Below are 14,633 nucleotides of genomic sequence, written 5' to 3'. Positions count from 1 at the left end.
CAGATCACCTGTACATTTCTAAATTGACAAGTTAGAGACGTTTTAATACCTTAAAAACATCTGCTATTTTCAAACAAATTAGTTGTTGAAGACTGTTGCCTTTAAAGGTGTAGTTCACCCCCTAAATTACCTTTTCCCCCTATTGATTACTCATGCCATGGAGACTTGAGTTCAATAATATTTTTTGTATTTGTCGCATTCCTAAGACAAACAATTTATAATAGTAAATTTACCCCCATTGATTCCAGATGGGGACACATTTGGGTCAAATTGTCTTAGGAATGCGACAAATACAAAAAACATTATTGAACTCAAGTCTCTGTGGCATGAGTAATCAATAGGATTTTGGGGGTGAACTGCAGGTGTAAAAGTGGTTAACAGTAAAGTATAAAGTTATTTCCATCCTGTCCTATAATGAAACAGATATTCTCTTGACAGTGTGTTTGCCCTTGTGACAGACAGACATCACTCAAATGTACAAGATCACACTGGAGTTGCTTGATTCCACTGTAGAGAAACTGATTTTATTTTATTTTGACACTTGCTTTGGCAATGTAAACCTATGTTTTCTCATGCCAATAAAGCTCCTTTGAATTTAATTGGAATTGAAACAGACTGGACCAAATGTTCTAGAGAGGCCAGGAAGCACAGAAAGCAATTAGATCTATTCATCCCGAAGGGGATGCCAACAGAGGACCATGGACTCAGGGACACCTCAGCACATTGCTGGGGCCGGGGTATGGGAAGCATTCTGCTGGCAGTTTGCCTGGAATGACCCAAAGTAAAGATCTCTGTGCAAGGCCTCACCTGTCGGCCTGGTCCAATGTCCTTCTCAAAACTCAAGTTGTTTCTTCCCTGTGAATATACGATCAGATCAGGGATCGGACGATAAGTGATATTATCGTTTATCGTGATAAAAAAACTATCACAATAATCGTATCATGGAGATTTAATTTATCGTGATATTGTCCCCAGTCATATACTGGGATCAATTCACCTTTTATTTGCCGAGCTGCATATCCAGTACCACCTAAACCCTCTAGGTTCTTAATATACATACAGTTTTTCTTTCACTCTCTATTAATGTCTTTTTCAGTCTGGTGCCAATCTGTTTCTCTACAGTCAAATCAAACAGCTCCAGTCTGACCTTCCCAGTAGTCTGACCCATCACAAATTATACATAACTATACCACCATCGGTCACAACAAACACACTGACAAGCTCAAATTAAAGAACTAAATTCACCACAGGTACACGCCAGCAAGCAAGCGTTCATTTGCTAATTTTAACTGATTTCTCATTTGTGGGTGAATTTGTACATTGACCTAAATGCATGTTCATGATCTGGTGATCTCAAAAGTATCACCAAATGAAAGGGCACCGGCAATTTTAAGTTGTAAATGATAACGTTATTTTTATTTTTTATTTTACAGTGTTTGGTTCCAAAACGTAAGTTGGACTCGTCTAGTGGCCATTTTGGATCTGACCTTTCACAGTCCTCAGAGGTCAAATTTGACTTCCCTCCATATCTGAACATAAACATCATAGCATATACTTAACAATGCTGAAAGTTTAAAAAAGTGCACGATTTGCAATATGCCTATAGGTGCCGTGGATGAAAAAGTTGTTTAAAGGGAGCCAATACTGTCTGGCTTCTGGGACAGTGGTGTCTGTGTGTGGAGGTGGACAACATGCTACTCTTACCTGTATGAATGAGGCCTGAACATCAGGTCAGATATCCTTGCTGGGCGGGTCCTACAATTTCCTTTGAAAAATGGTTTTAAGTAAAGTATGCATGATTAGAACATGGCTAAACATTTGACAATTAATGTGTAATATTTCCTCAATTGCTATAAATTGTTACAAAACCTGTAGGCTATGTATTTTGGGGCATAAACAAGGAGTTGAAGGATAAAATTAAGTCTTATAATAATGTACAGTGCTAGACCATTTTTCCTTTCCTTTTCTTTACACACACACACACACACACACACACACACACACACACACACACACACACACACACACACACACACACACACACACACACACACACACACACACACACACACACACACACGCACAGCACACACACTGGACAAAATAGCAGAGAAAGATAATTTCCTGTCCTCTCTGCTTCACACGATCATTATACTTTTTATTATGGCATTTGATGTCAAAATCTTTACCATACTGTGTGCAGATCTTCAATAAAAGCCCAGTGGCACCCACAAGACAGCCAGTGGTGCACCCATTCAGCTGTTTTGACAGGTGGGTCAACATACATAAAATCCACTAGCCCCGAAACATGATGGTCTTGAGATATGACTGTCATTTTCAGGGCTAGCGGACCACATTACCACATTTACTGAGGGAATGGTTCAGAAATGCAATTGACCCATTTGACCTAAAACCTATGACGGTCTAACAAACCAGTATTCTTCTCACTAAAGTATTTTTGGAACACCTCTATCAAGAAGCATCAATAAAGCACAAAAATAAAATAGAATTCTGCCATTCCTTAATTATAGCATTAGCAACAGGCTTTGTTTGGGCCTAGTGGTTTCACAACACTAAACTTGACTGAATTCTCTTTGGTCAGGACTCCAATGTGTATATGTAGGCCTATATCTATTATGGAAATAATCAACAATACATGATTATTCTGTGTTTCTTCATACCAGTAGTTGTTCACAGTTGTTCTCAGCAAACAACCTGGAAGGAAGTGAACATTACAGATTGGATGCAGTTTCTGAATATATATAGAGAGTATTGTGTATTGCGCCCTATGGTGGGAACAACATGCAACTACACCTCAGGTTTCGAACCATGCTCCCATGTACCAAACATCTACCAGTCCACTCTTCCAAACTCTTTTGAAAATCGCAGATTTACAAGTGCACAGCGCGTCGTGACACGTTATGCGCTTGTAGATTGACCATGAAAATATCCAAAGTTTAAAAATAGGGCTGAACAGGTTAATGCATGTTTTGTAATAAGTAAAATCTACAAAGTAACTAAAGATTTCAAATAATTGTAGTATAATATTTGGCTCAGGCTCTGAGATTGAAAATGTAAAATACTCAAGTTCCTAAAAGAATGTACAGTACACTGTAATTCAGAAAGGCCAGTACTGTGAGCCTGTGTTCCTATAGATGAATTCTCCAAGCGAGGGGTCTGGTGGTCCTCCCCCAGAAACATTTTAACAGAGTAGATGCATTTTCCTGTGTTCTGTTGAATTTTGCGTGTTTGATACTTTTATCAGGCTTGCTTTACAAGCATTGGCAAATGTACAATTCTAGCCATTAAAACTCAAAAAGTAGGTAGACCTATACAGAAATGTAGGCTATTTGATGAAGCAATGTAAGACCCATCTTTGCCCGGCTATACCCTATACAGTAGGGTATTTTACAGTTAGTAAAATTACATTGAAATGCAGATTTTAACATGGAACCTCTGTGCTGAGAGTGTGATAATTACACCACCATTCAGTCTCTAACAGACCCTGGCAACAGGTCCTAATGTGGCGGCGTAATCAGAAACGGTGCTGGGCGTCACTTCATGTGATGCTTCAGCGGGAAAGCATATCTTCTGTAACGTCTCATTTTTCAAAAAACACGTTTTTAGAGAAATTTAGAGAAAAGAGTAATACTATTTCCTTTGAATTGTTTCCTCAGTGGACAAGGCTATTAACATTAATAGATCCATAATTTTTCAATGAATAACTAATAGTAGATGTGCTTTCCCCCCCTTTTTTCTTACTATGGAAAACTCAGATACAAAATATATTACATGCCTGGAGAGGATCTTTAAAGTATCATTACATTTTTCTGTTTGTCTCTGTGTTATCAACTGCATGCCGTGAAGGATCATCGTAGGAATCAAAGTATGTTTAATGTAATAAATAAGTACACGACTAAAGTACACAACTAAATATATCATGAATGAAGACTTCTTAATGGGTCTTAAGAAACGGACTGTTTCACTAATGTAGCTAGTAATAATGAAGCAGTAATGGTTTTGAAAGAAATATTTTATTAAATATATGAATATTTACAAGCATCATTAAAGTGTGACTATGATGTAAAGCTCACTGGGCAGATATCTATTCTACATTATAACAAGAAAAGCTTTCACCAGTCTGTTTAGAAACAACGTCGCTTAAAGCATGAATTAGCTCATGAAGTCTTATCGAAATCAACACAAATGATATTCATGAAAACAACTTCTCCAACTCATTCAAACAGAAAAGATGGACTTGAGAACGACAGAGTCAAGCTACACAATAATCTTGACAACACAATGATTATGTCTTCAATAAATGACCAACTGGTATCACAGTGTTTCTCATGGAGACAAAATTCTAAATGCCTCATCTTAAACACATTATGTGAAACGGATCACTTCTTTATCAAACTGTATTAGAGATGTCACACTGAATTTACAACCATAGAAGTCCAATAGCAAAATAATGTAGCACAACATTTGTAAAAATGCATCTATCCAATAATCATGTTAAAATTCACTCTCTCTCTCATCTCTCTCTCTCTCTCTCACACACACACACACACACACACACACACACACACACACACACACACACACACACACACACACACACACACACACACACACACACACACACACACACACACACACACACACACACACGTACGTTACTTTAAAAGTAGAACAAGAGGCCACAGAGATGCATTGGGCAGACCTTTCACTGCAGGTGCGGCTGGATGACGAGTTGTTGTTCACTGTCTCTCCAAAGCTCTGCTCCTGACACAGACACACACACAGACACACATGGGAACTAATCAATGGCGATCTGATCAGACTGAAATCTTGTCATACATGGAGTCAGGATCAAAAGGTAGTAGAGCACCTCCAACCTCTTAGAGGCTGAACTGAGATCAAAAAGTAGAAAGTAGATAGACATAATATCTTGCTTTGTCAACATTCTATTGCAAAGTTACAGAGAGTGACGGTTCGAGCCTGCATGCTCTTTCTGTCACTCTCTGTAACTCTGCAATAAAGGTCAGACTACAAGTTACTGCAAGTTATTTTGAGGTTTACAAAGAAATAACACAACACCAGCCTGGTTCCAGCCCATAGACCCGCCCACTCTCTGAGCGGACTGAGTCTGAAATCAGGCTAACACAACACACGGCACTCTGACATTGATTCTTACAGGTTGTGGGAGGCTGAACAGAGCTTCAGGTCTTCATAGCCATGTCACTGGCACCACCAGAGTCTTCTTCAGCTACAAATGTACAAAGTTACATTGAATTGAGACAACAGCAAATAACATACATACTGTACATGTATGAACAATAGGAGAAACTCATGTTCATTATAAAGATTCTGTGTTCACTTACTGTTCGTCGGAGTAAATCCTGGCAAGAGAAGAAAAGATTAAGGCTATTAGGATTGAGTTAGAGAAAACACTGTAAAATAATACAAGTGAAATATCAGGTTGTTGTTATTGTTATTATTGCCAGACCCAGGGGGTCGGCCTACAAAAGGCTTTGTCGGTCTGTCGGTCTGTCGGTCGGTCGGTCGGTCCCTCTTTTCCTCAGTGTGCCTGTGTTAATACAGTATCTGGCTTAAAGTCCTGTTCGCAATTTGGTGTTAGGGGAGTTTCTCACCTGAACTGAGTCAGTGGGTCCCTAGACATGAAAAATCACCGAGGTGCTCGTCCGCCATAGTGCCACGAATGGCGCAATGGCCAAATCAAATATGGCTATGATGAAAATCCAACTTTTCTGTTTCTGGGTGTATATGCACATGTAATACCTTCATTTGGACTACTGTAATTGGGGTATGGGGAATTCATTTCTGATATTGTTTTGACCATTTTGGGTGATTTGGACCTCAAAAGGTCATGGTCAAGGTCATTTTGCTATTCCGAAGACTGTGGGCCATAACTTGGCCATTGTTAGGAGTAAAAACAGGTGCAGTAGGTCTAAATCAACTAATGCTGACATGTATAATTCATTTCTGACATTGTTTTGACCATTAAGGATCATCTTGTCTTTGAAATATCAATGTCAGTGCCATTTTTCAAAAACGATTTTGTTCATTACTTGCACTTTTATAGTATTTTTTGTAAGTTTGTTACTATTTTATAGTAAGTTTGTTTTGTTTATAACAAAATACATACTAGTGAGAAATACAACAAGTAAACATCCACATTTAACTTTAAAGGGGGGTTTTAAATGGGTGTTTAAATGAGCAGATAAGACTATTTACGAATAAAAGTGACAAATAAGATTACACAACAAAATCACACACAACATTAAATAACAATTTCCCTCAAAGTGCACCATATTGTGATTGTGTGCATGCAAGTTAGTATGACGTGTTTTTACAGGATGGATTTGTCATTGTTCCATGGCAAAATATGATGCACAGAACTCCATCAGTGTCGAGTGTCTTGCTTCAGACATGGCAGGAGTGTACTAAAGTCAAAGTGCTCCTTCCATCCATCAGAGCTTGACATTGACTTTTTGAGGCAGTTGTCCTTTGGACAAGTATATTTCCCATTCACTTGTCCGGGGACAAAAGTCACTTGTCCGGATAAAAATGTCATACATTGAAATAATAACAAAAGGACGGCTAATGACCCCCCTTGCTCCCTCCACTCCATAGTATGGGTACTTGTCCCGGACAACAGGACAAGCCTTTATGTCATGCCCTGTTCCATGTTCCATTGGTTCTAGTCTTTCCTCAGGTTCCTTGGCTGTTGCAAGCAGGTGGCAAGAAACGCGCTAGAAAGGTGCCTTGTTGGTCTCAGCAGGTGTACTTCTCTGCTACCAATACTGTGTCTTGTTCTGTCAAGGTCTTTGCCTCTCCAAAGTTTGTTAGATATTGTACTCGGTCAGAAGCCATAACTACATGTTTAATCCTCACCTGGCCCATGCAGTCATCTCCTGTCTCCAAGGCATATGTGCCTTGATCACTGTCTTGGCTAGTGGTGCTCCAAGATGAGACTGCTTGATGCAGTAGAAGTGAGTCTCACCAGAGCCATACTGCTGCCAGATCTCCTTCATCCCCAGTGCTTGGAAATATGGGGTGTAATATAGCAGTAATGTGAAGGAGACAACAACTCTCTGGGGTCCGCTCATAGTTCCGACATCCCATTATTCTGACCATTAGGTTAGTGAAGGTTAGGGATAGGCTTAGTTATAATGGAGGCTGAACATGCACCAGGTGTCAGCCTCCTCAATCCTATTCAAGATGTCTGGGATCTCTTCTCCACTAGCGACATCATCAACAGAGACAACAGAGCTGATAATGGTAAATGGACTGCATTTACAGTATATAGCGCTCTTCTCCAAAGCACTGTACAATGTATCTCACATTCGCCCATTAACACACACATTCACACATACTGTACATTCACACCATGAAACCATGCAAGGTGCTCACCGGGAGCAGTTAGGGGTTCAGTGTCTTGCTTAAGGACACTTCGACAAATAAGCAGGAGGAGCCAGAAATCGACCCTGGAACCTTCACATTCCAAGGCAGCCGTTCTACCTACATCACAACAAGCTTGAATGGACACCATATTCCGAACACACAGCTGGAGAGCTGTGTGTTCTCCTCAGACACCCAGAATTTGTAAAGTTGATGAGGGATGGGTGCGTCTGTTATCTCTGATGATGATGAGTGGCTCCATGCAAAAGGGGCTGGAGGTGAAGAGATCCCAAAGATTGAACTAGATTGAGGAGGCTGTCACCAAGCTGCTGGTACATGTGGAGTCAACTGGCCCTATTATAACTAAACCTACCCATAACCCGGCCTAACCTAATGGAGGGAATAATGGGTCGCCAGGATTATGAGTGGACCCCAGAGAGTTGTCGTAGTGATACTTCCAAGCACTGGGGATTAAGTAGATCTGGTAGCAGTATGGCACTAGGTGTGCAGCGGCACATGCTTCTACAGCATCAAGCAGTCTCTCATCTTGGAGCACCACTAGCCAAGACAGTGATCAGGGGACATATGCCTTGGAAACTGGAGATGACTGCATGGGCCAGGTGGGGACTAAGCATGCAGCTATGGCTTCTGACCGAATACAATATCTAACAAACTTTGGAGAGGCAAAGACCTTGACAGAACAAGACACAGCATTGGTAGCAGAGAAGTACAACTGCTGATACCAACAAGGCACCTTTCTAGTGCATGCAGTCTTGCCACCTGCTTGCAACAGCCAAGGAACCTGAGGAAAGACTAGAACCAATGGAACATGGATGGATGCAAGGAACACTTCGACTCTCGAGGATATGGCTGCCTTGCTGATGGATATCGGTGCATCATATTTTGCCATGGAACAATAGCAAATCCATCCTGTAAAAACACATCATACTAACTTGGATGCACACAATCACAATATGGTGCACTTTGAGGGAAATTGTTATTTAATTTTGTGTGTGCTTTTGTTGTGTGATTTTATTTGTCACTTTTATTCGTAAATAGTCTTATTTGCTCATTTAAACACCCATTTAAAACAACCTTTAAAGTTAAATGTGGATGTTTACTTGTTGTATTTCTCACTAGTATGTCTTTTGTTATAAACAAAACAAACTTACTATAAAATATGAACAAACTTACAAAAAATACTATAAAAGTGCAAGTAATGAACAAAATCGGTTTTAAAAAATGGCATTGACATTGATATTTCAAAGACAAGATGATCCTTAATGGTCAAAACAATGTCAGAAATGAATTATACATGTCAGCATTAGTTGATTTAGACCTACTGCACCTGTATTTACTCCTAACAATGGCCAAGTTATGGCCCACGGTCTTCGGAATAGCAATGACCTTGACCATAACCTTTTGAGGTCCAAATCACCCAAAATGGTCAAAACAATATCAGAAATGAATTCCCCACACCACAATTAGTCCAAATAGAGGTATTACATGTGCATATACACCCAGAAACAGAAAAGTTGGATTTTCATCATAGCCGATGGCAGCCATATTTGATTTGGCCATTGCGCCATTCGTGGCACTATGGCGGACGAGCACCTCGGTGATTTTTCATGTCTAGGGACCCACTGACTCAGTTCAGGTGAGAAACTCCCCTAACACCAAATTGCGAACAGGACTTTAAGCCAGATACTGTATTATGTTTGCCTCTGACTGCTCATCTGCCCCTCCCTTCCCTTGCTCGGCTGATTGCCTTGAGTGCCGTCACCTGTACAGGACCAGCTGAGTTGAGTTGGCTGACGAGCTGCTGACACTATAAATTCCTCAGCCCATCTACAAGCTCACAAACATTTCCAGCTGCTCAGCCTATACAATCCTGTGTGTTCATGTGTTAGTTCAGTGCCATACTAGTCAAAACAGCCGATCTACAAGTTTTCATTGCGGGTCTGGCAGAACCAGGTGACCTGGTCTAGTTATTATTCAAGTAGCTGTTTCCCACACACTGGGTCGGGACCAATTTGTGGGTGGCGGGCACATTTTTAATGTGTCACCAGTAAATATCCCTTTATTATTTCAAAACATTTATTTATTTTTTAATCTAAATAAAATAAGTTAAAAAGTTCTTGAATAATAATATATATTTTTTAAGAAAGTAGTAAAAATAGCCAATTTACAAGCTGACAACGCAGCATGCGTTGTGTGCTTGCAGATCTGCTATTTTCACTAGTTTGGGTCCTGGACAAACATCTATAACTTTTACGTCTCCAGCTAAAACATTTGGGAACCACTGCTATATATAGAAGTATTGATGTGTCACCATGCGAACTCACCATGTTTGCACCTTTTCCTCAGCAGCAGTCCAGCAACACCAACACCAACAGCGATGAGAACAATCAGACCCACAGCCACAAAGATGAGGACACTGGAAGATCCTCCTGAATCAAGACATTAAAAACGACCTTTCACATCTAAACATCACCTCTGAAACATTTCACATGTGTAAATAATGTCAATAATTATTATGTTTACCATGAAGTGTCACAAAATGACATAAAATCACAACTCACTGTAACTGGATAAGTCCCACAAACCCCCACAAGGAGAACAACAGGTAGAATAAATAGAAATTAAACAAAATGCATGAAGGACAAGTACATGTGCCACATGCAAGTGTGGTGAGAACGTCATAAATGCAGGACAGCCAGGCAGGTAGCAGATCAAAACCCATGATTGAGAGTTTTAATACAGGTGAACAGAAAAATACATCAGTGGTGTCAAGTAACTAAGTATGTACTCAAGTACTGTAGTTAAATACAAATTTACTTTTACTTTACTGGAGTAGTTACACTTTTCTATACTTTTACTTCTACTCCACTGAATCTCAGAGACAAATATAGTACTTTTACTTCACTACAATTATTTGAGAACTAGCCCTATTCAAACTTGGCTATTTTCTAAAGATTTTTTAGACATGATAACTTGTGAGTACTGTTAACTTTTGATGCCAATACTTCTGTACTTTTACTCTAGGTTATTTTGATTGCAGCTTTTAATTTTACTTGCGTAAAACATTTTAGTACTTTTTCCACCACTGGAAGACATCACAAGCTAACAAGGACTGACTGAGTGGGGAACAACACTAATAATTATACACATGACAGGTGATTACAAATGAGATACTGTACAGATGGGAAAGACAAGAACATAGAACTATGGAAACTAGAACATAAAAATGTAATTAAAGAATATCAATGATGAGTGTTAAAATTATTTCATTACTTCTTTCTATTGTTTTAGAGATTCTTATTTCAGTGGTTGGGGGCATGCGTATAAGTGGCTAAATATGTCATTTTACACAGAATAAGCCCATTCCCAAGATATAACGCAACCTTTCATGGTTGGATGTGACTTATGCGGGCTAGAAGTGTTACTGTAAATAGCAATAAAAAAAAACTGCTGGCTTATTGGGTCTAAAAAGACATATTTAGCCACTTGTACGCCCCCATGCCGCCATACGCATGCCCCCATGCGTATACATGCCCCACATTTTGGCACCGTAAACGCGATAAAACAGTAGAACGAAGCAAATGAAAACATTTTAACACTCACTTTTTCTTTTCTCTAATTACAATCTAAAATTGTTGTAAAAAATCAAAGTTGTCCTTTAATAAAAAACATAGACGAGACAGGCAACGTCTAACTGTGACAACATGTGTTTCATGTCTACCTTCATCAGCTGGTTTCTTCCGGTTGGTCAGGATCAGGGTTGGGTCCAGTCTGGTGTGGATGTCCTCTTTGACCCCATAGATCTGAACCACACAGTTGTAATGCTTCCAGTCTTCATGTTTGACTGAAGACACGTTGAGGTCAGCACTGATCTGGAAGGTTCCATCAGCGTTGGGGAGGAGCTCTCCATGGTCCACTTCGTCACTGAGCTCATCTCCGTCTTTAGCCCAGAACATGATGACTCTGTCTGGGTAGAAGCCTGTAGCGTGACATCTCACTGGAGAGGATGGAGTCTTCTGGAGGAGAGACACAGAGGGGAGCTCTGAGAGAGAGAGAGAGAGAGAGAGAGAGAGAGAGAGAGAGAGAGAGAGAGAGAGAGAGAGAGAGAGAGACACACACACAAACACAGAGAAACAGATAGAGAGACAGAAAGAGAGAGAGAGAGAGAGAGAGAGAGAGAGAGAGAGAGGAGAGAGTGAATTTTAACATGATTATATTAATCATGTATTATATTAGTGTGTTTCTCTCTTGTACGCACATGCACGCACACGCACGCACGCACGCACGCACGCACGCACACACACACACACACACACACACACACACACACACACACACACACACACACACACACACACACACACACACACACACACACACGCACACACACAGTCAGTGTTTTAATGAATACTGGTCCAGCTGAAAATACTGAAAAATATGATTTCATACATATCCATATATCCTGGTCCAGAATATTATTCTTAAGTAGGAAATATTGTTAAAGACTAAAACTAAGGACATTTTCTCTATAATTTTGTTTATTTTAGTTAGTTTCGTAAACACACAATACAGTTGCAGTTGGTTAATTATTTTTGCGAATCCTTGTTTTTTAATTTGTGTCAATTAGTTTAGTTGTTGTTTTTACCTGCCACTTACAGACACACACACACTTAGTGTTGTAAAGCGACTTTGAGTACTCAGAAAAGCGCTATATAAATTCCAGCTATTATTATTATTATTATTATTAGTTGTAGTTAACTACTGTATAATAACCTTGCTAACTCCATCATGTTGTTATACCAGTTCTCTGTTGTTCTCATAGTAATGTTACAACATCTTAACATATTTATCTAAGTACAACTCCATCACATCATGTTGTACCTGTTCTCTGTACAGTCTTGTTCCCATAGGTCACATACTTCTTCAGGTATTCAATGCAGTAACTGGTCAGGTAGTACTTGAAGTGTGCCATCAAAGCTGTGTTTCCTTCCCAGTTCAGTTTAGTGATGAAGGCCTGTGGTTTTGCAGCGACCCATGACTCTGTCTTCAGGTCATATGAGAGGAAGTCTTCTCCATTATAACCAAACTGTCGAAGACCTTCAGTCTCTCCAGTCTCATCATCCCACTCACAACCATACATGTACTGGAAGACGTGGACACCTGAGAGACAGACAGACAGACAGACAGACAGACAGACAGACAGACAGACAGACAGACAGACAGACAGACAGACAGACAGACAGACAGACAGACAGACAGACAGAGACAGTGAATTAAATCACATCCTGCTAAAAGAGCACACACACACACACACACACACACACACACACACACACACACACACACACACACACACACACACACACACACACACACACACACACACACACACACAATCTCAAAGTCTACTCTATGTTTGTACTGTATACTAACATTAACTAGTCTATACAGTAGGCCTACATCATAGTATTAACATTAGTCTACACAGTAAAATATATTAACATAATAGTCTATCAGACCAGTGGTTCTCAAACCAAATAAATAGGTACTTAGCTGCGAACCCCCTTAGGAAAATATCTTGTACAAGATTTGTTTTGTTATAAAATCACTACGTGTTGTGAGCTTGTAGATCGTCTATTTTCAAATAGCCAATGTATATAGGGTTAAAGTTGTTAAACTGATTTTGATGCTACTCGAGGACCCCTAGGTTGTCCCTGGACCCCACTTTGAGAACCACTGCTATAGACCAGATCAATATATTAACATACATGACTAGTCTATACAGTATATTAACATACACTAGTCATAGAGCAGTGTGCGTGTAGAGAGGGAGAACATCAATGAATACAGTAAAGCTTCAGGTTACTGTTACCGTCTGATTGGTTGAACCGCTTCATGGCCTCTCCAAGGTTGTGCTTCATGATGTGTACAGCTCCTCTAAGTATATTTGTCTGCTCCTCCTCATACTGTTGTCCCAGCTTCTCCATCCAGCTCTGTTTGCTCACATAGGTGTTGATGCTGCTGTCAAAGTATCCCATCAGCTCATCATCCAGGAGGTCCACAGACACATACTCAGGGAATTCACTCAGACCAGTGCTGGTTGTATCAATGGACTTCCAGGAATGAATCGCTGAAAAAGAGCAAAAATGTTTGAATTTGTTTTTAAACATAGTTTATTTTCTTAGCCTATGATGATTTTTAGCACTTTTGTGTGATCATGATCACATCTTTAAAATCAGTGCAGTCTAGTCATAGCATGTTTTAATAACATAATGGTAGAATAAGTATCTAGTCATTAGTCCTATTATTATTATCATTACCCCTTTTTAGGTTATTATTAGGTTTTTCAGTATTTAAAGAAAGTTATGAAGACTACAAATGCACACCCAGGGAAACATTGTGAAAATAATTGCTTCAAATTCTGAAAATATCTATAGCCTAAATAATAATAGGTTATAGTGGGTTATAATTGTGTGATATCACAGAAACGTATTGCAAATATGCAAACACTAATTAATTGCGCCATTTGCATTATGACTCATATAGGCTATCGTATCCTGGCTCTTTTCGGCCCTATAGGCTAAAGACACGGCCTACCTATGGTCTAGACTCTATACAGTTGGGGTATCGAAAGGGGCTATAATTAAAGGGGAGGTGGAAATGGTAATAGCATATCTCAAAAATCGCACTAATAAACACAGAGCACACAATTCAAATCTGCAAATATCAAAATGCCCATGTGACCTGTTGTTAGTTGTAGCCTAATAATAACCTGTCCTACAATAAGTTGAGTTAAACTCTTACCGGCAGATGTGGTGTAAAAATAGAGGAACAACACAGCGAAAGTTTTCATCTTTGGAAACTTCGTCTACCACCTTCTGAGATGAAAGCTCTGATCAAATGGCTGCTCAATAGTTTACTGTCGCACCAACTCGGGCTACAACCAATAGAAATTCAGTAAATGCAGTTACTAGGTGAACTTGAGTCCTTGAGGTTGTTAAATGAAAGTGAAACTAGTTTAGATGTAGACTAAAGTGTCTTGATGACTTTAAAAAAGGCATTCAAGTACATCATTATATTCAGTATTCACCTGCAGGAGGAGACACATCACCAAACCATGTTAAGATATGTGATGCATAATAATGGTTGTGTTGTGGTCAGTGATGTTCAGTTGAGCTCCTAAAACA

General features: G+C 39.6%; 1 protein-coding gene across 1 annotated transcript in view; it reads right to left on the bottom strand.

Moving 5' to 3' along the window:
- The window catches only part of LOC308280149 (major histocompatibility complex class I-related gene protein-like), a gene marked incomplete at both ends in the record, with an annotated part of 30,802 nt that extends 16,503 nt beyond the window's left edge, over positions 1-14,299 (bottom strand). Inside the window, 5 exons of the mRNA XM_080720410.1 lie at positions 9,782-9,875; positions 11,168-11,488; positions 12,328-12,606; positions 13,319-13,576; positions 14,251-14,299. Of these exons, the coding sequence (XP_080576536.1) occupies positions 9,782-9,875; positions 11,168-11,488; positions 12,328-12,606; positions 13,319-13,576; positions 14,251-14,299 (1,001 nt within the window). The remainder of the gene's footprint in view (positions 1-9,781; positions 9,876-11,167; positions 11,489-12,327; positions 12,607-13,318; positions 13,577-14,250) is intronic.
- Positions 14,300-14,633: the final 334 nt, after the last annotated feature.

This window comes from Nannobrachium achirus, assembly GCF_963921795.1.
Source record: "Nannobrachium achirus genome assembly, chromosome: 24".
NCBI classification, from domain to species: domain Eukaryota; kingdom Metazoa; phylum Chordata; class Actinopteri; order Myctophiformes; family Myctophidae; genus Nannobrachium; species Nannobrachium achirus.
This window is presented reverse-complemented; position numbering and strand designations above follow the sequence as displayed.